The sequence below is a fragment of the Cyprinodon tularosa genome, unplaced genomic scaffold (genome assembly GCF_016077235.1).
Source record: "Cyprinodon tularosa strain WSP-4 unplaced genomic scaffold, ASM1607723v1 ctg4, whole genome shotgun sequence".
NCBI lineage: Eukaryota > Metazoa > Chordata > Actinopteri > Cyprinodontiformes > Cyprinodontidae > Cyprinodon > Cyprinodon tularosa.
The window spans coordinates 1,210,857-1,235,791 of NW_024039118.1; the positions used below are offsets into that span (position 1 = coordinate 1,210,857).

Sequence of the window (24,935 nt, forward strand, 5' to 3'; positions counted from 1 at the left end):
AAATGATTGTATACTCTAGTATGCTAGTTGATAAATATTTCTGTAAATCTATAGTTATACTCAGGGTTCACTGTTCTTTTTTGATTAAGGGCACTAGTTTTTATTTCTTTTTGCCAGATTCTTCTTGAGGATATACTGTTATTAGTAACAACTATCTACAATTGATAGCATTCTTTCTGTGAAAGTAAAACTTTGTGTGAAGAGGCCACACTTATATTTATAATAGTTTTATGAAACTTTACTTTTATTATCCAATAAAGGATCTTAGCTACTGTAAGGTTGTTTCTATAGATTTCTCAAACCAACTTGTGGGTACCCAGTTTTTTATTGCTAGAATGAAATCAAAAAAACAAACAAAAATGCATTAAACTGTATGGGCTGTACATATTTTAAGGATAGATAGTACGCTTCGTTTTTCTGTGCCATTTTATTATTAAATGGTGAAAACATATCTTGAAAGAGCGTTAAATAAAAAGGCTGCTTTTAAAATTACTAGAAGTATTTTTTGTGTGTTTTGTATTCTCTTAAACTCTTAAAGCAAAAAAAAAAGAAGGTCAAACATATATATTAGTACTTAAAGGAAAAGTCCGGTCATATTCAGAATTCAAACTTCTGAAAGTACTTTAAATATAAAGCTATTACATACTGTTCAATAAATGATAAGTGTTTTTAATTAAGAGTAATTTTATTTGAATGGGATTTACCAGAGACATCCATGTTTGTCAAAGAACACTACTGTCACCTACCCAGTTTATGACGTCACAGTGCGGTATCGGCTGTTGATCAAGTCCCAATGCTCTATCTGGTGTTTGCCACACAGGCTATTATCCAAGTCATATTGAAAACACTCCTCTTCAAAATGTTGGCTACATGTTACATTTTTTTTTCTCTGGCCACAAGTTTGATGGAAAATCCTCTCTCTTCAAGATGGCAATCCAACAACAAACTCATAGATCATAAATGGGAAAGGTGAAGTAACTAATTTTTTTTCACTTTTACCCAATGTATTGCAACATCTAAATGCCATGCATGTGGCCATTCTCACTTTAACAATAGTTCTCACAAATTTCAAAGATGAAGTCCTCTCGAAATCTAAAATAAGTGTTGTTGATTGCAGATTTGTCTATTAGTTCCCATTGATTTTGCTTGTAAAGCGGAGAGAATGGCGCTAGGCTTACCGCACCGTGACATCACTGCCGGAAGATGTCATGAGTGAGGTGTTACTATATTTGGACATAAATGGCTGCTCCCAGACTCTGACCGGACTTTTCCTTTAAAGGGCCTGATCTACAGTACTAAAGGTTTGTGTTTACAAAAAAAGTTTACATGTGCAAACTTTGTAGCGTTCAAAGCTAGTAACCAAGCAACTGATCAAACTTGAATCAAACTGCAGGCACATTTTCTGTGTAGAATTTGTATTGCAAGTGCAAATTGGCATGCAACAATGTTCTCTGTAATTATGGCAAGAAGAAGGCATAGGTGCAGTTACAGGCGACAGAGGGAGATAATCCTACAGGCAGTCATCAATATTTATGGGCTGTCAGAAATTGCATATCGATCAAAACTGTTTTTGAGTTACTATCCTATGAAAACACGCATTGCAGCACAGCATGTTTTGTCTGAGTGGATCATTCCTTCAAACCACTGCAGTGAGTGGCATCCCCTAAAAAAAAGTTTTTCTGTTCGCCAATTTAGAGATTAGTGGCGGGTGTTTAATGGGTAGTAAATTTTCATTTATGAAATATTATCTTGTAGCCACTGAAAATTACAAATATGCAGCAGCGACTTTCACCTTCCGTTAGATTAATCATGTTGTGTATTAGGCATGATGATCAACAATGAGAGAAAAGGAGTTTCTCTTCTGTGTCATTGTTTTAAAATTGCAAACTGTTACTGTCTTTATAGTAAATTCTTTATTTATCAGAAGGGTGGATTCAAGAAATTAAGCAATGACCTTGGCCTTTTCCGACAGTCAGAATAATCCAAATGTCAGGTGCTAATATATCATGTTCATTTCTCAAAAGTATTTTTTTTTTTTCAAATTAACAAAGATCTTTTAACTTCCAAACTGCCTGCATCTTCTCCACACAGTGATCATAGAGGCAATCTGTGTGGGGTACTGCTGCAGATTGCGCCTGCCTTTGGAACCAGCTAAATAAATCCACTCCGCTGTCCCAAACTCTCTAATGGACAGCCAGTATCAGATGCAAAAACCTCTTTAGAATAGGAATGTTTGCACCACTTTTGCACCCGCTTTCAATTGCACATGCAATGTTAGTAATTCCTCTGAAATACGTCCACTATTTAAACATACTTTTTTCTGTTTTTGCACAAGCAGTTTTAGCCCTCTTTATTTAAGATGATACTAGATCAGGCCCTTAATGCAGACCATTTTATTTACAGGTTTTCAACTCTTTGCACTTGATTTAAATACAGCATTACCATTTTATGATAACTTAATTAAAAACTACTTATGCTTGATCTCAGCTGTTGGTGTTGCAGAAAGCCACACAAGCTACAGTGTAATGGGGCTGTTGTACAGTAACACAGCACTAAAAGATGACAAGGTCTGTGTGGAGTCAGAGATGGCAAGTTTCCCATCGGTCAGAATGATCCCCATTCGATCTCCTGGCTTCATCGAAAGAACCAGACTCAGTGACGTCAAGCCGCTGCAGCTGCATCGTTCTTGAGACAGCGCTGTGGCCTCAGAGGAGAAGCCTGCAGAATCCAGAATCTGAATGCTGTTGTTGGACACAGACAGCACAGCCTTGACATTCTGGCCTCTCTGGGCAGCAAGCACAGCTGTCACCAGGTAGCGACCATCTATTGGAGCAGTGAAAAGGCCTGGAAAATAGAGAGGCTCTTCGTTATTGAGGAAAGTTCCCAACTTCTGTGATGTTTCTTTTAAGCCAAAGCAGAGATGAGTTGCAGTATTGATCAAGGATTAACAAGATACATTTTTCTTTGCTCTCAGTTAGAAAGAAGATCTAAAATCACCAGCTGGTAAACTAAAGGCAGATTGTTAGAGTAATCATGTTTTCATGTTTTGAAATCTACAGGAATAAAATATAGACTATTACGCGATAAAAAACACCAATTATACTTTCAGAGATGATCGATTAAAGAGCAAAGTAAGAGATCTCACTGGTCACTGGCATATATATATATATATATATATATATATATATATATATATATATCTTCTTTCTCTTCTGATATGCCAGTGACCAGTGAGATCTCTTACTTTGCTCTTTAATCGATCATCTTTTACTTATTTTGTATTAAGTTTAGCGCATGTACTGGTGACTTTTGGTTTTCTCCAAAGGTTAATTCTTACGGCTTTATTAAACAGTGCCATTTCCTTTTTTTTGTTGTTGTTGTTTTTAATCTTTGTCTACTTTTTTGGAGGATAAAGTTTAAAATTAGACAAAGAAAAATATTGAATATATAACAAAAACCTTTTTCAAATAATGATTTCTTTTAAGGGCGAAAGAACCTATCCAAGCCAACCTTACGATTGGTGTTGGACTAAGAAACCTACCAAAGTGGCTCTAGGAGCTCATCAATGACACATCCAGGAGGTAAGAAAAGAACCCAGAACATTTTCTAAGTCTCCAATTTTGTCTATATTGATGCAACTAAACACCTGGACCAAAAAACAAGATGAAATAAGACAAAACCTCTGTATGCCCTCGTAGTAACCCCCTACCAAAAACACCATGAATCCTCTACCCTGCATCCTCTTTTCCATTCCGTTCCAAATGCAATCTGACCTCTTGGTGTTTCCTCAATTACTTTGCCAGATGTTTCGAGGCTGTGCTGTTCTCCATAGGGTTTCGGGTCCGAGCTTTCCTGCTGATGTCATTAGTGAGCTTGCATGGAGTATGGCTGATCTATTGAGTCTCTTGAGAATAGGATCTTCTATACAGTAGGCAGCTGTTTTGGGTTTTTTTTGTCATTGCTGTTGCAGCTGTTAATTTGAGCCAGACATTTATTGTACAGCATCTTTGGGATGCAGATGTTCATGAAGGTTGCTTTCTTTTTGTGTTTTACTGCTGTTGTCCTTTAAATCTCAACTCCACATAAGATCACCAATTTCACAGTAGTAATTGAAATACAAACACACAACTTTTCTTTAGCTTGCACGATATTGGGATTTTGGCCGATATCCGATATGCCGATATTTTAAAACTCATGTAGCCGATAACCGATATCGATACCGATGTTAAAGCTGGACAAAAATAAGTAGTCATTGAAAATAGCAGTTTTGTTATCCATTTCTGACACTTTGAAAAATAATATACTCAAATATATTTTCATATGCTGATATCAAATGGATTTTTAAAAACGCGGTATCGATCTATTTTACTTTCAAAATCTCGTGAAATTTCATCGTTCTGTTACAAACTCTCGTGATATTTTGCAAATTTTGTTAGTAAAATAGATCGATACCGCCTCAATATATCAACATATAAAAATATAGCAAAATTTCGTGAATTTTCGGGGGATTTCGTAGCATAACGATGACATATAGCAATATTTCATTAGTAAAAGAGATTGATATGGTGTTTTTAAATGGCAATATATCAGCATATGAAGATATTGTGATATTTTAATGTATCCATATTTTTTCCCTCGTCTTTAGAAGTTTTTAAGTCTGTAAAAAAGAAGTTTTTGAGGAAGAAGAAGAAGTAGTATTTATTTTTTTTTTTAGACTTTAGAAACTCAGAAGCTGATCAAATATCGGGTTAAATATCGGTGGGGTGGCCGATGTCCAATATTCAGTTTTAAGGCCGATACAGGCCGATATCGATAGGGGGCCGATTATGTCGTGCATCCCTACTTTTTTTATTATTCTAAAGTGCCTAAAGATTATGTTTTATAAAATTTGATTTATATAAAAACAGTGAAGTGAATTAAATGTAAAAGTTTGAATGCCTCATTGTAAGAAAGTGCAGATCTCCAGATACCCAAATGCTTGGTGTGTTCAGTCAATAATAGTAATGAATAGTAGTGGGCCAGACTCTTATCGGGCGATTAAAAAAATATCGCCTTTAATCTATTCTCACAGTTGGCTTGGGAGGTGGGTCTATACTAAGTAAGCTTTGATGACTTTTACCTTGATATTTTAGCACGGATGTATATCTGGGGGTGTGACGAAACCAGTTTTCCAACATGTGTGTTTGTACTGTGAAATGACCACATTAAACATGAATGAAGCTATAAAAACACTGGGTTTGCTTCAGGGAAAATTTATTTTGAAGATCCCCAAAGGAAACCTTGAACGCAACCGCCTAAACGGAAAGAAACCCTTAGTCTATGTGGAAGATGCCAGGCCAAGTACTGATGTAGTGCAAGCAAAGAGTTATGTTTGTCAAACTACACTGTTTGAATGCAACCCAGACAAGCCCACCAGCACAGCTCTATCAGCCAAGCTAATCAATTTCCTCACTTAGTGGATTGCCACCAGCTATCGGTGTTATTATTCACCCCATGGAGAAAGCCGTGAAACATGAGAAGTTAGTAAGGTAACATTTTAGCACTAAAAGGTGCATCACTGGACATCTGTGAATAATGATAACTACCTCGGCATCACCGTACACCTCACTGATGCCAGCTGGGAACTTCACTCCTTCACTTTAGGTAGGCTATGTTGTGTAAATTTTTATTTCATTTTAGCAAGACACCACGGATGATTACCACAACATTATGCTTGCTTCTGGATGATAGCTTTGGTGAATGTATGTAAAGTGGGACACTTTTTGAAAATGTAGCTACTGTGGTATTTATTTAGCCTATATCATTTCTAGAACCAAAGTTTCATATGATGCTTTTTTTTTAAAAACCTCGGGATCTTTACATCACAGTTGACATTCTAAACACAGATTTTAGTATTATCCTCAAACACTGTTGCCTCAAAGTTGGTCCACCAAAGTGACTGGTGGAAAAAGGAGAAATAGAGCTTAGACTGACTGACAGAAACCTACTGGCTGTAAACACTTCATTATGACCTATTATGTAGGCCTGCAGTTCAGAATTATTGTTTATCTGAATAAACAGTTATTAAACACAAATACACATTATTGAATACTATTTATTTTCATCACCAGTTATTACAGTAGAAAAGCTTTCTCAAGCAGTTTGTGATGTATTTTGATAACAGGAGATGAGCCTCTGGTCTAACGCGCCACCTAGCTTTAGAAACCTGTTCAAAGACTTACTTTTACTTATTATTTACACTGTCACACTTTGTTTTTAATCTACAATAATCTAGATTAATTCCAAGATTACAGTGAAATTACTCTAGATTAATTAATCTATACCCACCGCTAGTAATAAAATTAATACAATAAATTGGAGAAGTGTTCGTTAATTCAGGTGTTATTGTAATTGATCTCAGTCTTTACTTTGTTGATATTAAGACCTGCTTGGTGGTAAATATCTGTTCAATTTATGTTCTGCTTTCTGGTAGGCGTGGGATAGAAGAGGGCCATCTGCAAAATTTAGTTTGAGGACTAAACATAATTTATTTTTTCTTTCCAACTGTTGAGACCTTCATGATCCAGTTGATTAGCAATTAAAACTGGAAATGTCCCAGAAATTATCATCCATCCTCATATATATTATATTTTTTACACCTGAAATCCAGTGTAAATTACTGTCATATTTTCATTCATTTTGAATGCAAACTCATGATTGAAGACATTCCGGTAGATAGCAGGATGTACCTGGAGATTTGATCAATCAAAATATGGAAATTAATATGCAAAGCCCCATCCTAATTTAATCCAAAAGGTTTCAAAAGATGGAATTGTACTAGATTACTTTAAAGGGAAGTGTGTTAACAAGGCTGGTTGCTGTTAGTTTTTCCAACACATTTAATTCTTTTTAGTCAAATATAGATCACTAGACATTCCTCAATAGTTGGAAAAATTTAAAAATGCAGTTCAAATTAGCTTTATGTGTGTTTTAAAGTGAAATAGAGACTCTTTAGAATATTAAAATCATCAAAATTAAAAGATTTTCAAATGTACCTACGGTATGTCTAGCCTTTCTTTAACAAAATAAAGGGGGGGGTTGTATTTTGTTTTACCCCTTTTAAATAGTGTGTTAATCTACCTGTATTAGGGTCATAATGTCCTCCATCATTGACCAGAACCTTGTTGAATCGGATTATTCCAAGTTCACCTTGGATCGGGGGAGTCAGACCGGCTGAGAAGGAGACCTTCTCACCTGGGGACAAAGACAAGAAACGATGGATATAAGCAAACATGATCCTAACAGATTCAGACTCTAAAATAATGGAGTTAATCTGACCTGGAGCTGTGCTACTTTTCTGTTTTGGAGATCTTTGAGGCTTACTCACATCTGTCGATTAAATAGAAATATTAACAGTCCTATGCTTAGTTCTGGTTGAACATAAACCAGCGATATAAATGTTACCTGTTATTAGAGGCACATTGGTGTTTAAGGACTCAGTGGAGGTAACAGGGGAAGCTTTGGATAAAAACAAAGATTGAAAAATAAATGGTATGCATCCTTGCATGCAGGAAAATGTTACGTAACTGTTTTTACCTGGAGCTCCAGCGTATCCCTGAACAGACATCACGTTGGCGTCCATCCGTTTAGGCAAATCAGACGTCATTTGTCCAGGTGGACCTGCCTCTCCTGTTTCCATCACAGGTAGATGCTTGAGGAAAGGCTCTACAGGGACAGGTAAGACTCTGAGGCGCTCAGCTGAAACTCGTGGAGATCCTTCTATCGGGTCAACATCAGCACCTGAACAGATCAGAGATATTCTGAGTTAACAGGGCAGCTGGGTTCAACTGAATAAGGATGTCAAGAAATTCTCTAAACTATAAACTTTCATCATATGGCAGATTTAAGTCTAATTCTTCTTAGAGTCTCTTTGAAGTGCTTAAGAGTTTTAAAATAAAAGCAGATGGCTTTAATCATGCTTTTGTGAAAATATTCAACAAATATGACGTTTCACCAGACCCAATTATTTCTTCTTCTTTTTTTTTAAGAAGAAACACTAACATGTGGGATAAAGCTGTAACTGAAAACATTCATGTTTTGGTAGATTTTTTTTTGTGCTCATCTCAAAATTATATACTGTAAAACTGTAAATTTAGACAAAATTACTGTTTTTCAAACAAATAGGAGAACAAACTTTTTTATCTAAACCTTAAAAAGCCAATTTTAGTCATTTAATGTTAGCTTAAAATTATTTTCTCACATAAAAGGCTCTAAAACTTTATCTCATTTGTTGGAGATCTTTGGAAACACATCAGTTCTCTGGCTGAAGCCAAACTTTTTAAAGATCCTTAGATTTATATTTCATTGTCAGCTTTTATCCACAAGACATAACTGACTTCTTGCAAGAAAAAATTAAGGCTGATGTTTTACTGAAACCTCAGCCCAGTGTATAAATTCATGAATCCTGCAGCAAAGAAGAAATACACCAGACTATGCTGCTTCCAGTGTCACTAACCTTTCAAATCCTCATTAAATCAAACTTTAAAGACATTATCTTGTTGCTGGTAGGAAGAAAAATCCCTTTTACTTTAATTTACAATAAATATCTAAAAAGTACACTTTCTCATTCTGACTCTTAAGATCCAAAAGGAAAGTGAAAACAGCTGCTTGGTCAATGGGAAATGTTCACAAGGACATAAGAAGGGAGAGGCTTTATGCAAGTTATTTGCATGCAGTCATCTTTGAAATTAAGCGCTATTTTCATGTCATAAAAACTATTCAACAGAGCCCTCCTCAGCGGCTCTAATACATGTGGTGCATCTCAGATGAGTCTTTATTTTCTTCTGTTTTTAAATCCCATTTTTTAGGCAGTTAAATTCAACACTGTTATATGAAACAAAATTTATATATTTATGCCACTCAGCCGCGCATTGTTTTAATAGCAGTTTAAACTTAAATTTGTTTCATCCTAATCTCTATGTTATATGCCTAATTTACCTCATAAACTGTTGTAGAATGGGGATATTTTTTTTATATCGTTTTTCCCTAGTATTTAAGAATAACATTGCAATTACTATCAATACATTTGTTTCTATTATTTCTATGAATTGTCTGATTGAAGTTCTGTTTACCATTCGATAGTTTAGCATTTTGGATTGCGATATTTGAAAATGGTGAAATGCTTCAGATTTGGGAATCCCACTGTGTTGTATTTCACTGTATTAAAGTACTCTTCAAATAAAACAGGTTGATTGCATCATTTCAAATACCGGTATATATTTTTTCTTAACAAATTCCACAAAAAGCAGCTTTATTCAATCTTTAACTGTCTGATAAAACATTTTAAACTTGACCTTTTATTTTTTTTGATTCCCAATGTGAAACAGATTCACTTTAGTAATTATTTTAAACAACAGAGTGTCTTCAGTCAGAGGCTTCTCCAGATCCATTGCAAGACAGACCACTACAGAAGATCCTTCCTGCCTACAGCAATCAACACCTACAACTCATACGCTATTTTAAAAAATAATGTATGAGTTACAGCAACATTTTATTTCCCCTTGGGATAATAAATTATTTTTAAATTTGAATGGACTTGCCTAAGAAATTATCAATTTCAATCAAGTTTATTTATATACAAGCCCTTTATAAAATCAGTATTTAAATTAATTAAAGACAGATAGGTTCAAAAATAATCTTTCTGACTTAACAGCAATGCTAAAAAAAATAATACACTGTTCATCCAAAAACATATCAACACCTGTCCAAGATGCTCAAACCCACTTTGGCTCTGATTGCAGCTAATGTTAGTTTTTCTTTCCACAAACACATGCCTTTCTGATGCTATAATGCTGCAAACTCCGAAGCAGAGCTTAGCCAACCTATTTTATCTGTATTGAAAGGCAAGTTAACTGCCAAATAAAATCTACAATAAAGCCTAAGTGCTGAGAAAGAAGGAAGCTAGACGTTTTTGATCCTAGAGAAATTATTCTTCTTATAAGGATAAAAAGAAACATGTTCATCTAATCTTAGCCCTCAACATTAGTGAATGCCAGGATTAACAATGGTAAATCCCTCTGGCCACTACATGAGGTATGATGCTAAATCTAAGGCAGTCACCTCTTTTAGAAGACAGGTTTTACAAAGTCAGTTTTCATTCTGGTATATTTTAAAGTTAGCTCAATTTTATAGGAAAGGGGTAAGAAATAAATGCTGACTTTACTACCATGCAGGTTGTAAGTGGCATGCAAAGAGAGAGGCTTACTTGATTGATTCAGTCTTAAAGAACAACTTAAAGAAAAGTTAAATTAACAAACAAAAAAAATATATATTTTTTAAACAATCTTGTCTCTTTTGTTTACTTGTAAACTTTGTACATAGCCATCCCCTTTTTTTAAATCATCCCAGCTCAGGATACAAAGGTCACAGGTCAAGAAAGCATCAGGAAAGCTGTTCTTACACCACCATTTAGCTCTGTTTAGCTGTTCTAAAAAGGAGCCGTTCTGAAAGCAGGAAGGTGGCTTTTCCTTTAGTCTCTAACTACATGCCATCACACAACTTCCAATCAAGCTATATAAACTGACACTTTAGGAGGCAGAAATTAACATGACAAAATTAGCTTCATTTATACTGTAGAACGTAAAGTCTTGTGATATCTCGAAAGTATCTGTGTAAGTTTGGGTTTTCTCTTTTGTAAAAACTTTGTATGGGTGAATCGAGGTTCTGCAGCAATAAAACCTGCTGTTACTCTTCTCATGTTTTTGCATTTTCTCATCTCTATCATAATTTTTTTTTACAAGGTGAGTGACCTTCTAACAATGTAAAATCAATGCTCTGAAAGGGCCTCCTAACTAAACTTAACGCTCAACTTAAGCAAAGGCTTAATGTTCTCTAGTAGTTTCAACCATCCCATAGCCCCTGATGTGGAAAGTGTCTGGATGTACGTAATTGTGTGAGATGAGGTGATGTTATTGGCTACAAAGTTTCAGTCTCCGTTGTATTTATTATTTTTTACATGGTGTGTGAGAGCTGCAGTGATTGTGTGGTGGAATTTTCCATCACTTTAAAAAAACTCCATAACATCCTGGTTTATCTGATGAACAAACCGAACTCCACTCGCCTCAGTGAAGGTCAGGGGTCATGATTCAACAACAGAATCAAAAGATCTCCCTAAATATATGTTATAAGTATGGTTATCACGACTGTGACAATAAATACAGTCATAATACACACAGAAAATTTACCTTTTTTCAAATGTAATATGAGTAATTCATATTTCCCTGTGTAAATAAAACACAGCCTTATCATTTCGACCTTTGACATATTTGTGTATATACTGCAAATCAGTTGCTTTTTTTCCCCCGGCACCAAGCTATACCCCAGTTTACTCCCACATTTGCTTGGAACGTTTTTAGTACGCTGCACATAAACAAAGCTGCTTTGCAGACCAGGTAGTTCCAACAACAGCGCTGTAAGGGATGGTTTGTTGATAAATTCCAGGATTCCTCTTGAATGCAGTCATATTGAGCTGATGGGTTAAACGCTGCAGGTTTGTCATTTTCGCTCCCCAAGTTCATAATTACAGGCCTAGATAATCATTTGATGTCAAGGTGTTAATGAGAACAGTTACTAGTCTTGCCATAAAGATAATGACAGCTTTGTGTGACAGATCTGTAACAGTGGAGCTATTGTAGTTAAAAAAAGACATATATCTTTGCTAATGGAAGTTATTTAAGGAAGCAAACTAAAGACAAAAAAAGCCCACATATGGTCCCCTGACTCTTAATAAATCTTTCAATGTGATCTTTAAAATGTCATTTACATGCCAGTTCAACTTAACCATCCAAAATGTCCCAAATAGCTGTGGTGGATGAGACCTCACGATAGGACATTTAGTTCCTGTCTATTTAGCTTGCCTTAGAAAAAGAAAATTTATAGTAAGAAGTCTATAAATATAATTTAACCAAAATGTTGCTGCTCCAGATGGAAAGCCAGCACTTAATTGCCATATAGACAAATTTTTTTGTCATTTTGTATACACAGAGTGTATACAAGATTAAATTTAGTTGCATACAGCTTACAACAGTGAAATGAGCATTTCCATTTATAAAGAGCAGCAGTGATCATCATGTAAACAGTATAGGAGAAAAGGAAACCAGGCATTATTAAAACATCAGCCACGTTGGTAGAGAGAAAAAAAGTCTCCCTGCTTAATGGTAATACATGCTGGCAGACCAGCTCAGTGCTGTAAAACGGCCCAGGAGGTGAGCCTGGGAGCATGCACACCGGTCGTGTTGCTCCTCATATAAAGCGAGGTATGTCCTTCTCTTTGATCTGAGCAATTCAAAAGTAATTTCCGAGCTGCTGCCACTGAGATAAAAGAACCAACGACCAGGATGTGTATTGGCTTTGCACAGGAGAGTGTACTGTGTATTAAAGAGGTAAGCAGTAAACAAATACAGCTGGATCTAAATGTGTGTTTCTCCAAGTAACTTGGGGAAAGGAAATCCTCTCTCTGTTGTTAGTCATTTACCCACCAGCAGATTCTAATTACAGCAGTCTCCTGTTTCGCAAAAAAAAGACACTTTCTACTTTATAAATAACTTTTTAATAATGACTGCAAGGCAGAATCTTGACTTTATGAGTCACCAAAAGACACTGAGGTCTTTAAAGCTTTGATTTAGGAATCCATAAATACAATTTCTGTGATTAGTGGCCAAAACAAATCTCGAGAGAAAAGAGGAATGGAAATACATTTCTAAGCCCTGTCACAGTCTGAAAACCCAATCGAAGGAGGAGCCACCAAAAACAAGAGCTAAATAATTTATTTGTTCCTGGAGGCCTTTGTTTAGGAGCCATTTTTATTCCGATTTTAAGGTCGTCAGGAGCGTTTGACCTTTGGGGAGGATTAGTCACCTTATCTCACACAGGTCAAAGACCTACAAGTCTTAGCACTCAGCAGACTTCAAAAGAAGATGAGCATTGCTCTCTTATCTGTAAAAGTTTCCAGAAGAGCTCTACAGCGCTGTCATGAGAAGATCCTAAAATCCAAACAGAACAATGTTTTTTTTTTTTTTACAGATTAGATATGTGGTAAATTTTTAGCTCATATCTTAATACTTTTCATATCCTGCCTAATCACCTTTGTTTGTAAAGCAAGCAGGGTGATTGTATAGACAGATCAGCCTGAATACTGCAGAATCCAGATGCAAGTACAAATGAAAAATAAAACACGTCTTGTAGGAACAAGATGGAGGATTTTCTGACTTGCAATGAAATATTACAGTTAAAATCAAAAGTCATAATTCCACATGTCAAGTTAGAAAAATTAAATGGGAACCCCCCTGAAGTCTAAATTCCAATTGGGAAAGAATCTCATAAACTTTGACCTCAAAATCGGACTGTTGCAAGATCTGCATCCTGCAGAGATATTCACCCTCCTTAAGCTTTTCCACTTTTCTGTCTCAACCAAAACCTTAACTCCGTCACAATGCAGTGTTTAATGATACATGATACAGCTGTTCTGTCAGGCCTCAGAGGTTAGCTGGATACTTTTAGTGAATCAGTGACATCATGGAGATGAAGGAACCATGGAGAAATTGCTAGAGAGTTTTAAAGGTGAGTTAGAATATGAAATAAGCATTCCACATGTCCCTGAGACCAATGTTCAATTCATCCATAAAAAAATGGAAAGTGAATTACACTTTCAAGGAATAGCTATAAGCCGTCTCTTATCAAATTGCAGAAAACCACAGGCTTTATTGAATAGGGAGGTATCGACAGCACAAACTATCAATAAGGCTGAAGTGGGGTCCATGTTTCAACGTTGCTCTGTCTGTCCCAAATCCATCATGAATGTGAGTTTGGTTGTGAGATCCCAGTGTGCCCAATGTTCAGCTGTCTGGTCATGCTCATATGAAAGGAAATCAATCAACATGCATGAATCAAATATCATCTGTAGAAATGTTTCATGGTATGATGAGACAAAGATTGAGCTGTCTGGCCAAAATTACAAGATTTCAATATTAGAGAAGCCAGATTAGAGTTCTGAAACTTGAAAATATAGCAGCAAATACCAAGCATGGTGCTGGCAGCAGGCTTGTATGGGTCTGTTGCTGTCAATGATGAAGTTTGCCTGACAAAGAAAGTGGTCAAAGTATAGTCGAGGATTTTTGCAAATTGAAAAAAAAATGCACATGCACAACCCTGTACCCGCTCCGAGAGGGAACGCCTATTAAACACGTGCAAACTCTGTTTAAAAGTTGCTGTTTGCACTGCTCATACAAGCTTACTTTCCAAAAGAAGTTTTGCAATACTTCCACAATGTCAGACTCACCACCTGTAAGTGAAAATGGGGACGAGCACGTACTGTAGTACCGCCTTACATAAACAAATCAGCAGAATGATTTACAATTAGGAGGACCACTTATTTTGATGATCCACCATCAAAAACATCATCCCCCATTATACCTTTAACTGAATGGAATAATCAGCTAAACAGTAAGACTTGAAGCTATGGCTGTTCCAACAGGAAACCCAAAAACAAATAACAGCAGCCTTACATAAAACTGTAGTGATGTCCTTGCAAGAAAAACAAAAACCCATATTAACTATACCATTTTGGATGTTAAAAAACATCAATTCAGAAATGCATTTATGACAAGTGGATGTAAACGTATGAGGAAAACTATAATTGAAATAAGGGCAAAATCATGAAACATTAACATATCAGTCGTGACATCATTCTCGGACCAGACTTGTGGTTTCCAAAGTAAGCAGAATACAAATTCCTCTGATCTCAACCTGACTGGGCAGGATTTGACATTTACAGTAAAGCTTGATGGACGATAATAGTTTTGACAAGTGAAAATTGAAGACAGCTGTGGAAAATGCAAAGTATGACAAACGGAAAACACAAGTTAAATTATTCTATGGAAAGTGTTAAAAAATAAATGACTTAACCCTCCTCAACAAACTGGAGTTGCTTAGGTTTAAAAATTTGATAAAAGGGTTCAAATATTCTATGAATTAACACTTTTTTTTATGAATTTACACTGTGAAAACTGAGCCAGCCAGATTGCAGAATGCAAGAAAACGACAAATGTTTCCAGGGCCTCTTTCTCAAGATTAACAACTGGCGTGACATCATTGGTAAACATAGTCATGGATAGCCTCTGGGGCCACATTTTACTTTTCCTTTATTTGGAGAGACTATGAACTCACAGAAGAGTAAGAACTGAACATCAGTAGAGAGCACGCTGATGTAAATGATCATCCAGTAGCACCTCAACATACTAAAGCTCCTAACTCTAAAATGAAATGTTGTCCATTAGTGACAATCCATGCTAAGGTGTGCAAAGACAACTATGTGACAGGGCAGCATTTTCCAGCCACTTTAGATAAGCTCAAAGTAAGATAACATAGAACAAGTCAAACAGAGAGCCGACACAGTGCCCTCCAACATGCGGTAAACAAGGCAGTGGACGTCAAACATATTTTATGGGGGGAAAAAATTACTAAATGATATAATTAACAGGGTGGAGTGAGATTAGTTCTGAGTCACAACAGAATTGGTTTTCTGGGAAAAAATTAGAACATTTAAAACTCAGATACAACACTTAGAAGAAAATAATTTTCACCTAAATGGAAACTTTAGAAAACAGTTGGTAGGCTAAACAGAGACCACTGTTTGGAATTATTCTAGTATGGACTGGATAGTAAATCACTGAGACCAATAAAAAACAGCAAATGGAGTTGCTCTCAAAGGAAGAGCTCTGGCATCTAAACAGAGTGAGAGCCACAAGTTCACATTCACGACTGCTGGAGTCTAGCTCAGTCTCATAGGTACCATCAATGTGTGGATTCCCTTGAGGAGTATGTAGCAGTATAAAAAAAAATAATGATGCAAAAGCCAAGCCTATTTAAAAATGAAAGATGAATGATGAGCAGGATGAGAAATGTGGATGTTAAAGCTTGTTAACCCTGCAGTAGAGTACGTCATTTGGGTGGGATGGTAACAGCTAAAATATGACAAAATATGCTGTCATGAGTCAAACTCTATGATGGATTGTAAAAATGTCAAAGGTAAGAGTCCTGCAAAGAAGTCTGATTAACACACAGTTTCAAGTAAGTAAGTTCAAATTAAAATGACAGACTAACTTCATATTTTACGATATATGGAGAGCAAAAATGTTTTGTGCAAAACATGAAGTGGTTTTCATAAAAAAGGATGTAATATTAAAAGGTGGTGCATGCATGTGTATTAATTCCCCCTTAGTAAATATTTTGCTGACCTACGTCTCTTTTTATTTACAGTAGAAAGTATATTGAGGTATTTATCAACCAGCTTTAAACGCCTACTGAATAAAATTCCTGCTAATTCTTCATTGCACAATATCTCAAGCCTTATGTGGATGGATGGACAGCGTCCATGAACAGGAATCTACAAGTTTTGCTACAGATTCTCAATTGAACTTCGACTAAGTCTGTGTCTGGACTTGAAACCAATCTTCTGTCCTTTGCAGCCTCTGTATCAACTCTACCACAACAACTGACTCAATCCTTCCTGGCTATTTCTATCAACAATGATAAACACTTTGGATTTCAGAGTTAGAACACAAATAGAAAAACAAAACAACATAAGAACAGCAATGCACACGCAAACAGTGAGTAAGGCCCCGTCCACACGAAGCCAAAACGAACACGAAACGCTGATATTTTCCAAAACGTTTGCCGTAAAGACGGAGACGTAAAATAAATGTGAGCGTCCACACGAATGCATGAAAACGCTGCAAAATGTATGCCAGGCCTGTAAGTGGCGCTGTGGTGCCAAAGCAAAAATAAGCGACGAAATGTTGGGCATGTGCACTAATATTTATACATGGTTGCCCTGCGGGTCCATTTTCGTGGTTAAGTCAAATTCAGGTGCTGAACTATGTCGTCGATATTGCTCTGTTCTTCCTGGAGATATTCCAGAAGAAGAAGATTCTGTTGTAAGCCCGACAGCAGGGTGAGTAGCATTAGCAACGGCGCCATTGTTGTTGTGATACTGGTCGCGCATGCGTGTGTAGAGGCGACGCTATGACGCATGCATGTAAAAAAAAATATGCGGTTAGGGCGTAAAGATGGAAACGCGAAAACGGCGTTTCAGAATCTTCCCACTCTGAAGGCTGAATAAAAAAATGATCGTTTACAGACCCCCGAAACGCCGGCTTCGTGTGGATGAGAGGCTGGTTTGGTGAAAAATTTGTGCGTTTAGGCCAGGGTTCGTCTTCGTGTGGACGGGGCCTAAATCACTCAACTAATTTGTATTGTTCTAAACTGGAATAAACAGGAAAAATAGGATTTATATCTATTCAGATACCCAGACTCAGATATTCAGCCTAGAACAGGCTTTCTCCTGCAATGTTTTATTTCTTGCAATAAATAAATATGTTTCTTTGGGCAAATCAGTTAAACAGATTAATTACACACTTATTCATTTCAGTTTTCTATATTGGACTAATTCACAAAATGTCACATCAAGACAGAGAGACAATTCAATCATATCATAGAGATTTGTTAAAGGTTTTCTATCTAAGGAAACCCAGCCAACTACACTGAGTCACTGACTTTGCAAATCTCTCCCCCCCCCCCCCCCCCCCCCCCCCCCTTGATGAGCCTGCAGCGACAGTCAGCAGGTGTTAAAATTGTGTAGCACGGCTGACAGGCTGTTTTTAATGTTCTAGTCCAGGTCTGGGATGTGATGATAGAGCCACCTAAGATGTGTTTGCTAACCTGCTCTAGCCGTCTTGCTTGATTGGGTGTCATGTGTTGTTTGTAATTATGGGGTATAATAGCATCTTTATAACAGTGCCCAAGAAGCCCAAGAATCTGGGAAGTTTAGTTTTAAACAGGCTTTTCAGGACAGAGCTGCTTGGTAATTGTTATTTACGGTTATTTGCAGAAGTAAAAACTGTGTTTGCTTTATGCTGAACATCTGTTGGAAGATGGAAATGAGCAAGTTTCAAGAAAAAAAAAAATCTGATGGAATGCCTTCCAAAAAGTTTTTAAGCTACTGTAACTAAAACATGCTTTACGCAACATTTAGTCATTCCACCATTCATGTACACATTTACACACTAATGCTGCAACCTACTGCTCCTCTGGGGAACAGTGTGAGAAGCGGGAACAATGAGCCCCTCTGATCACCATCAGTAGGCGATGTGGGGTTAGTGTCCTGCTCAAAGACATGAGTATTAAGACGGATGGAGCAATGGTTCAAACTGGACAAATGTATGCACCCTAACCACTGATGCCGATACATATCCTAAGTATAATCATAGTTAAAGTTTGAGAAATAAGCCACGTTTTTATACAATACCTTTGATGGTTTAATCCTTAGTTAATTTTGAGCAAGTCCATAAGATTTGTCAACTTCCTGGTAGAACAAGCTAAAGTAAAAATATCACATGGTTCACAGATCTTTGCTTCAACTTCCACTACAAATCAAACATATTAAATGCAATAGCTCAACGTTAAATGGAAAATATATTCACTGAGGGTTAGAATCAAAGTGCAACAGCAGAAATGAGCTCATCAACAGAAACATTAGATAATTTGGCCTCTGTAATGATTAATTATGTGTTCCTTTCTGATTATGTATTAATGTATCTTATTTTGCATTTTGGTCTTGTATGTTTTGTGCTGCTGTCTTGGCCAGGTCACTTTTGAAAGAGGTTTTGATCTCAATTAGTTGTTTTTCTGGTTCAATAAAAGATAAAGTTGGCTAAATTATTAAAAGGCTCCATCAAAGCTATCTCTAACTGTAAAGGCAGATTTTGTTTTTTACCACCTTGAGCTGCAAAACATGCAACATAACATGGACAAACTCACACCCATTAAACACACTCCTGGACGCACATATGAGTCTGGTTAAGTTTATTCCTTGATGCCAAAGTATTGCTCAACACAACATGGGGTCTGTTAAAGCAGGCATGTGTCTTCAATCAAGCTTGCCTGCTTTACATGAGAGCATGGCTTAAAGAACATCCAGCTTCTTTGCTCGCTCACACTGAAACACACGCCAATATTTGGGGCGCTCCTGCAGGCCAGTCAGCACATCATAAAGACAGAGTTAGCAGCTGAGGGAAAAAAAGAAGCTAAAGGGTTTTCTTTTAAAAAATGGATGTTAAAAACATTGAATGGATATCAAGATGATTTGAGTAAAAAAAAAAAAAATTTTTTTTTTTATTTGTAGCATCAGGGCGATTCTATGGTAGTAGACAGTAGTATTCGTTAATCTCTTAGAAAATATTGATGCCTCAAAGCTATAAAACGCTGAGCATTGTGAAAAAAACCCCAAAATAACCATGACAGCTTGTACAAGAGTATCGTATTGTAGGGGCAGGGCCCCCACCCTTTTATTAGTAAATAATTTTTCATTGACCAAATTCAGTCAATGGACCTTAGGTTTAGGTTTCCTCCCAAACTACCAGTGTAAACTTTCATTTTCTTGTTTTTTTTTACTTGACAGAACTATACAGACAAAAATACAGACAATCAAGGAAACAAAGATCAGTGTTTAAAATGAAGCCTAGGCAGAAGTTCAACTGAAGAAACAAAACTGCCTGCCTTCATCATCAGAGGCTCATCTGCCTCTGATGCAAACAAATCAGCTTTGAACCGCCCCTCCACAAAGACCAATCAGCATCCAGAGTTCATCTTAAAAGGTCTTCAAATCCACGACTCAGCCTCATACCCAGCCACGCACAAACATGTCTGATTTTCACTCAGATGACCCCGATTCGCCCACCTTCATCCCCTTCTCCACCATCGTAGCTTAAGCTCCATCTGGCTTTTCCACAGTTCTTCTTCAACCTCGTCCCTATCCGAGTATAATTCCTCCCGGACCCTTATTACATTCCCTGTCACATCTCAATAGGTCCAGCAGTAGACCGCCATGTTGAGGCTGGTTCTGCCAGAGGTTTCTTCCCAAAGGGGAATTTTTCCTCTCCACTGTCGCTTCATGCTTGCTCATCATGGACAGGTTCATAAAAATCTGTGTTTATCCAAGATAGACATCTATCTTCCAGGTCCCTAAGTGAAGCACTAGTATCAGCTCACACAGTCTAGGGATCTCACCAACACAGCTCAAGCACATGATCTCGCCAGCCAGCAGTCTATGGACTCCACCACCAGTTTCAGACCTGGAGGGGGACATCCCAGTTCTCATACACCTGCTTATGCATATTAGAGTAAAATTCAGCGCTAATATTTCCTGTCAAGGTCTGAGCGCCAAAGTCTTAAAATAAATAAAATTCTTCTGTCTTTTTCTTTCCGTGTCAGTTTTTCAGATTGAACTACTCTACAAGCAGCAGTTGTGTCTCAATTATGCAAAAAAGAGCATGAAATTATAAAAAAATACATTTTGGGTTTACTTAAAAGAAGTATTAAGAATTTGAATGACTTCCAGTTGACACTTCCAGTATGTATTGTTTGAATTGAGCCACCAGATAAAAAAAAAGTAGCCCAAGCTGGTTTAGAGAAAAAAAAGCAACTGAACCACACAGGAGCTAATTCTTCCACTCCTGTGATCAAAGGCTTTTCACAGTTCTTGACAGACTCCAGTCTGTTTTTTTTTTTTTTTGAGTTTTTGCAGCACTAGTGGCTTGTTTTTCTGACAACAGGCTGACAGGAAAGGGGGGTATGACATGCAAGGATCACAGGTCGCATTGGAACCTGGGTCGCCCACATCGAGGAGTAAGGCCTGCATATATGGGTCGTGTGCACTAACTGCGCCACCTGCTAGGACTAATAAAACCAACATATATTATTTTTGAGAGTAATATGATTATTATAAAATGGTGCTTATTCATGCATAATGTTTTAGCTACAAGGACATTATCCTTTATCCAAGCCCCAGAATGATTCAGCTCATGTCTGATTGGAAGGATAGACAGCTTACCTTCCTTCCCAGGAGAACCATTTGTTAGGGTCTGAAGGGTTCTGGCTATGTTTGTGATTCGGTCCTGAAGAGTCTCACATGTTCCCTTCAGCCCTCCAATATCATTGGCTTGGTTTTGTACCGTGCCGTTCAGCTGGTTCACACAGCTCCACAGTCCAGTGATGTGCCTATTCAGGCCCTCTTTGATCCTCAGGAGGTTGTTGGAGATGGGATCAAGCTTGTTACACAGAGCTTCAACATTAACAATCCGACTGTCCATGCTGGTGAGCTCCAGCCCCACATCTTTAGTTGTTTCTCTGCAGCTTTTGGCCTCAGCTTTCACCTCTCTGTCCAACTCAACTAAACGCTGTCTCAGCTTCTCATGCTGTACCCTGTGAAGCTCCAAAAGATCCTTAGAATCCTTGAGGGTTGCTTCTTTATTTTGATCCCAGGAGGAGTTAAGGTTCCGCTGATCCTCTACAATTGATATTGAGTCTTCCACTCTGTCCAGACGGTTATGTATCTCACTGCTCACATTCTCAATAGTGCTGTTGATGCATAAAAGCTGACCCTTCATGGATTCAAAGTCTCTTACCTGAATGTTCAGATTTGTTTCCATGTTATCTACAATAGATTTATAGCTCTGGAAGTCATTCTGAAGCTTTTCTAAAGCAGTTAAATTAGCTTTACAGTTTTCTGAGCACAGAAGTTCCAGATCATTGACTTTATGCTCCAGCTTATCAACTGAATCCTTTACTGAGCTAGCATCTATTAGCAGACTATTTTCACTCATTAAGGTGAATTTAGAGTTATTTGTCAGCTTATTCGTGAGTTGGTTCTGTATAGATCCCAGCTTGTCGTCCAACGTCTTCTTCAAGTCGTTAATGGCTTCTTCTTGTTCGTGCCGAAGATTTTTCTCCACAGAGAGGCACATCTCCAAATAGCTTTGAGATGAGTTCAGCTGGTTTTTAAGGTTTTCCAGGTGAGAATCTACTGGTCCTGCCTTCTGTAGTTCATCCACTTTTGTCTTCAGGTTCTGGATCTCACTGCGGACGTCTAATTCCTTTGAGTCCATGAGTTCGATCAAGCTGAAGTAGTTGGCCTCCTGTCCTTCACACTGTTCCTGAACTGAGTGGATTTTATAGTCACAGGAGTTCTTCAAATCGGCCATTTTGATTTCTATACCTTCCATCAACTCTTCTCGTAGAGCACTGATCTTACTTTCCAAGAAGGCTTGCAGGTTAGCATCACTGCTGGACGTTGTAGGTTGGGACGTGGATGGCTGATTCTGACCCGTCTCCAGTAACAGACCTATTTGTCCATCATGGAGATTTACTCGACTCATTAAGTCATCCAAGACATTACTCCTCAACTCAAGATCATCTGCAACCTGGTTTATCTTGTTCATGACCTCATCCATTGATGGCGTCTCTTGACCAAAAGAGAAGTCCTGCACTTGAAAGCTTTCTGTTGCTGCACCCCTAGCGCTGGCAGGTTGTTTAAGATTATTCATAAGAGTAACAAACATTTTACTTGCATCCTCCTGGAAATCCAGTCTTAGATTGGAGGCAATGTCTGTCATTCTTGCCTGCATGTCAAGAACCATCTGAGACAACTGCTGCACCTCCTCCTCTAGTTGTTGCGAGCTTTGAGGTCTGCTTTGGCCCTCTCGTGGCCTGTCAACTGTTTGACCTCTGATCTGCCCCTCCCAAGCTGATTGATGGTTTCTCTGAGGCTCAGTCCTCCGATTGGGAGCTACAAAACATTGAAACAATGAGTATCCTTTGACCTAAATGTCCTTAAGCATTTCAAATATTTTAGATACCATTAGCCACTGACCTTGTGGATTTGAATAGCCAGAGTTTGAGGAGGCATGGGGCAAACGCTCTACTTGGAGAAGTTTCATGTCTTTCACCTCCATGCAGTCGTGACCCTGATATCCTGGGCAGCACCTCCATTGCAGCTCTGTCATTATTTTGTAGCCAATTTTGTATGTGGGTCTAAAATGTGTTTGATATCTACAAAAAAAAAACAAAAAACAATAGATTAAAAGATAAATTGAAATTAGGAGATTCACTCTAAATACTATACAGCAAATCTGTCATTTTCTGATATAAAGCATATCAGTTATTGATTATCATTCTTATCATCATGTATTTTAGGATCGCAACATTTAATATATTTTACTCGGATAATCCCAATCATAAAAAATAACTAACTGCTTTCAGAAGTCATCTAATTTAAAAAATGACACAACTAAAAAACATGGTGGTGGTAGTATTATGCCGTCAATATTTTCCTTCTTCAGTGGGGCATGGAAGATGGTCAGAGACCAAGGGATTGGTTGATGGCACTAAATGTTAGTGGATAAAAACATAATGAGAGACTGAGGCAGAGGCTTACCTTCCTGCATGGCAAAGACCATAAACATAACGCCCCATAGTTTACGTTTAAAGATAGCTTTGCCTCAAGAAATCTAAATCACGTAATTATGTTGTTAGCAGGGCTCTGTCGAAATTGAGTGCATGAGAAGGTCATTTAGTCATATAATTCAGGTGTGCTGGACATGGGACGAATCCAAAACCTGCAGGACATTGGCCCTCAAGGAATGCAGTTTGACATACCTGCTCAGGTCAAAGCATGTTCATGTTTTACAATGGCCCAATCAAAGTTAACACCTAGCCCCAATTAAGCATTTGCTGCAAGACATGAGGATTAGTAGGAATACAATATTTTTGGGTAGACTTAAAATCGTATGCAAATATAGGACATTATAAACGTCAGTGACTTTGACTATAACTGCAAAATATTTGTACAATTTAATGAATTAGAGTCCTTAAAACTAAGAGGTAAAGCATTCATAACCCGGGGGAAGGGAGGTTCTCTGAGGAAGTACACAATAAAACAAAATGTATGGAAGCCAATCTTGCACACGTTTTAAACTCCCCTCCCTTTTTGTTTTTACTGTGCTGCCAAACAGCCATTTGATAAGAGTTAAAAGCTATTATGGTCGGTGTTTCCATCATTATGTCTTTGTTTCAGGCTGCTGGTAAAAACATCCTTAAAGATTCAGTTTAAACAAAGACTGGTCAAATAGAAAAAAGTTAGGCTACTTGTCAATTTCAGACTCAAGAGGCTTAAAATATGTTAAAACAGACCAGAAAAAGTCAATATTACAAAAAAAAAGAGACTTAGGGAAAGCCAGGAAACATCTTGTCAGTATAGATATAAAATAGATATTCTGTAGACAGTTTCAGCTGATAACAATCTCACTAAATAGCAAAAGAAAAAAAAACTTCATTTTTTAACGTGATTTCTGGGAACTTACATCACTTGTTGCGCACAGTTTGGCTGCTCCGGTGGACATGGCAACAACTCGGGCTGCGCAAAGCTCTCCGTGCCTCCAACTACAGCGCAGCTCACATTCTTATGCACAACGTAGGCGCACCAGTTTCTGCACAAACAGATGCACATCTCCATTCTGTTATTCGCACTCATGTAAATGAAAAAAAAAAATAACATAAAAAAGATACGTGCAACTACTCACTTGTTTCTCTGTCGTGTTTCTGGGGCAGAATACGCGTTTCCCTGAAACATATTGTACTGAAAAGGTGATCCACTGACGAGAGGGAAAGTTATCAGAAAGTTTATGAGATACAGATCGCGCTTCATGGTTAGAATAAAAGACTATCCAGCAGAACCTCCTCAGAATATAACCAAAAGTCAGCAAGTTGCCCGGAGAATGGTTAGAGCTCTATGGGCTGTTTCTTCTCTGGGTTGCGCACATCCAAGCATCCTCCTTCCTTTCAGCATTTTGGATATGACGTCTCAGGACACGCTCCAATACTCACAAGATGCGCCCTTTTTTTCCACTGTGGAGGACCCACTTTCTCTGCCTAACCAACCAATTTAAAGCCAAATTCACATGTTATGAAAACACCAGTATGCCCATTTTGTATTTTCTTAAAAATTTGTCAATCATATTTATGTCTTAATGTCTGTCCGTCCATGCATCCATCCATAATATATATAT

The 24,935-nt window shown here is 37.5% G+C and overlaps 1 protein-coding gene across 1 annotated transcript; it reads right to left on the reverse strand.

Annotated features, from left to right (window-relative positions):
* Positions 1–1,960: 1,960 nt before the first annotated feature.
* Positions 1,961–24,733, reverse strand: LOC119791690 (EMILIN-2-like). The gene is made up of 9 exons (XM_038297927.1): positions 24,450–24,733; positions 24,231–24,356; positions 22,742–22,920; positions 20,924–22,657; positions 7,576–7,779; positions 7,444–7,497; positions 7,318–7,368; positions 7,120–7,233; positions 1,961–2,844 (listed from the first exon to the last, which is right to left on the reverse strand). Exons 1-9 carry the CDS (start codon positions 24,572–24,574, stop codon positions 2,516–2,518), a joined length of 2,916 nt encoding a protein of 971 aa, XP_038153855.1. The 5' UTR covers positions 24,575–24,733; the 3' UTR covers positions 1,961–2,515.
* Between the last annotated feature and the right edge of the window lie 202 nt (positions 24,734–24,935).

Bases quoted from the DNA above. Each gene is read 5' to 3' on its own strand.
- LOC119791690 (XM_038297927.1), bottom strand. From the start codon at position 24,574: ATGAAGCGCGATCTGTATCTCATAAACTTTCTGATAACTTTCCCTCTC. The intron at 22,921-24,230 runs GTAAGTTCCCAG...TTTTTTTTGTAG, and splicing joins AACTGTGCGCAACAAGTGAT to ATATCAAACACATTTTAGAC. The intron at 7,369-7,443 runs GTAACATTTATA...TTTAATCGACAG, and splicing joins CAATGTGCCTCTAATAACAG to ATGTGAGTAAGCCTCAAAGA.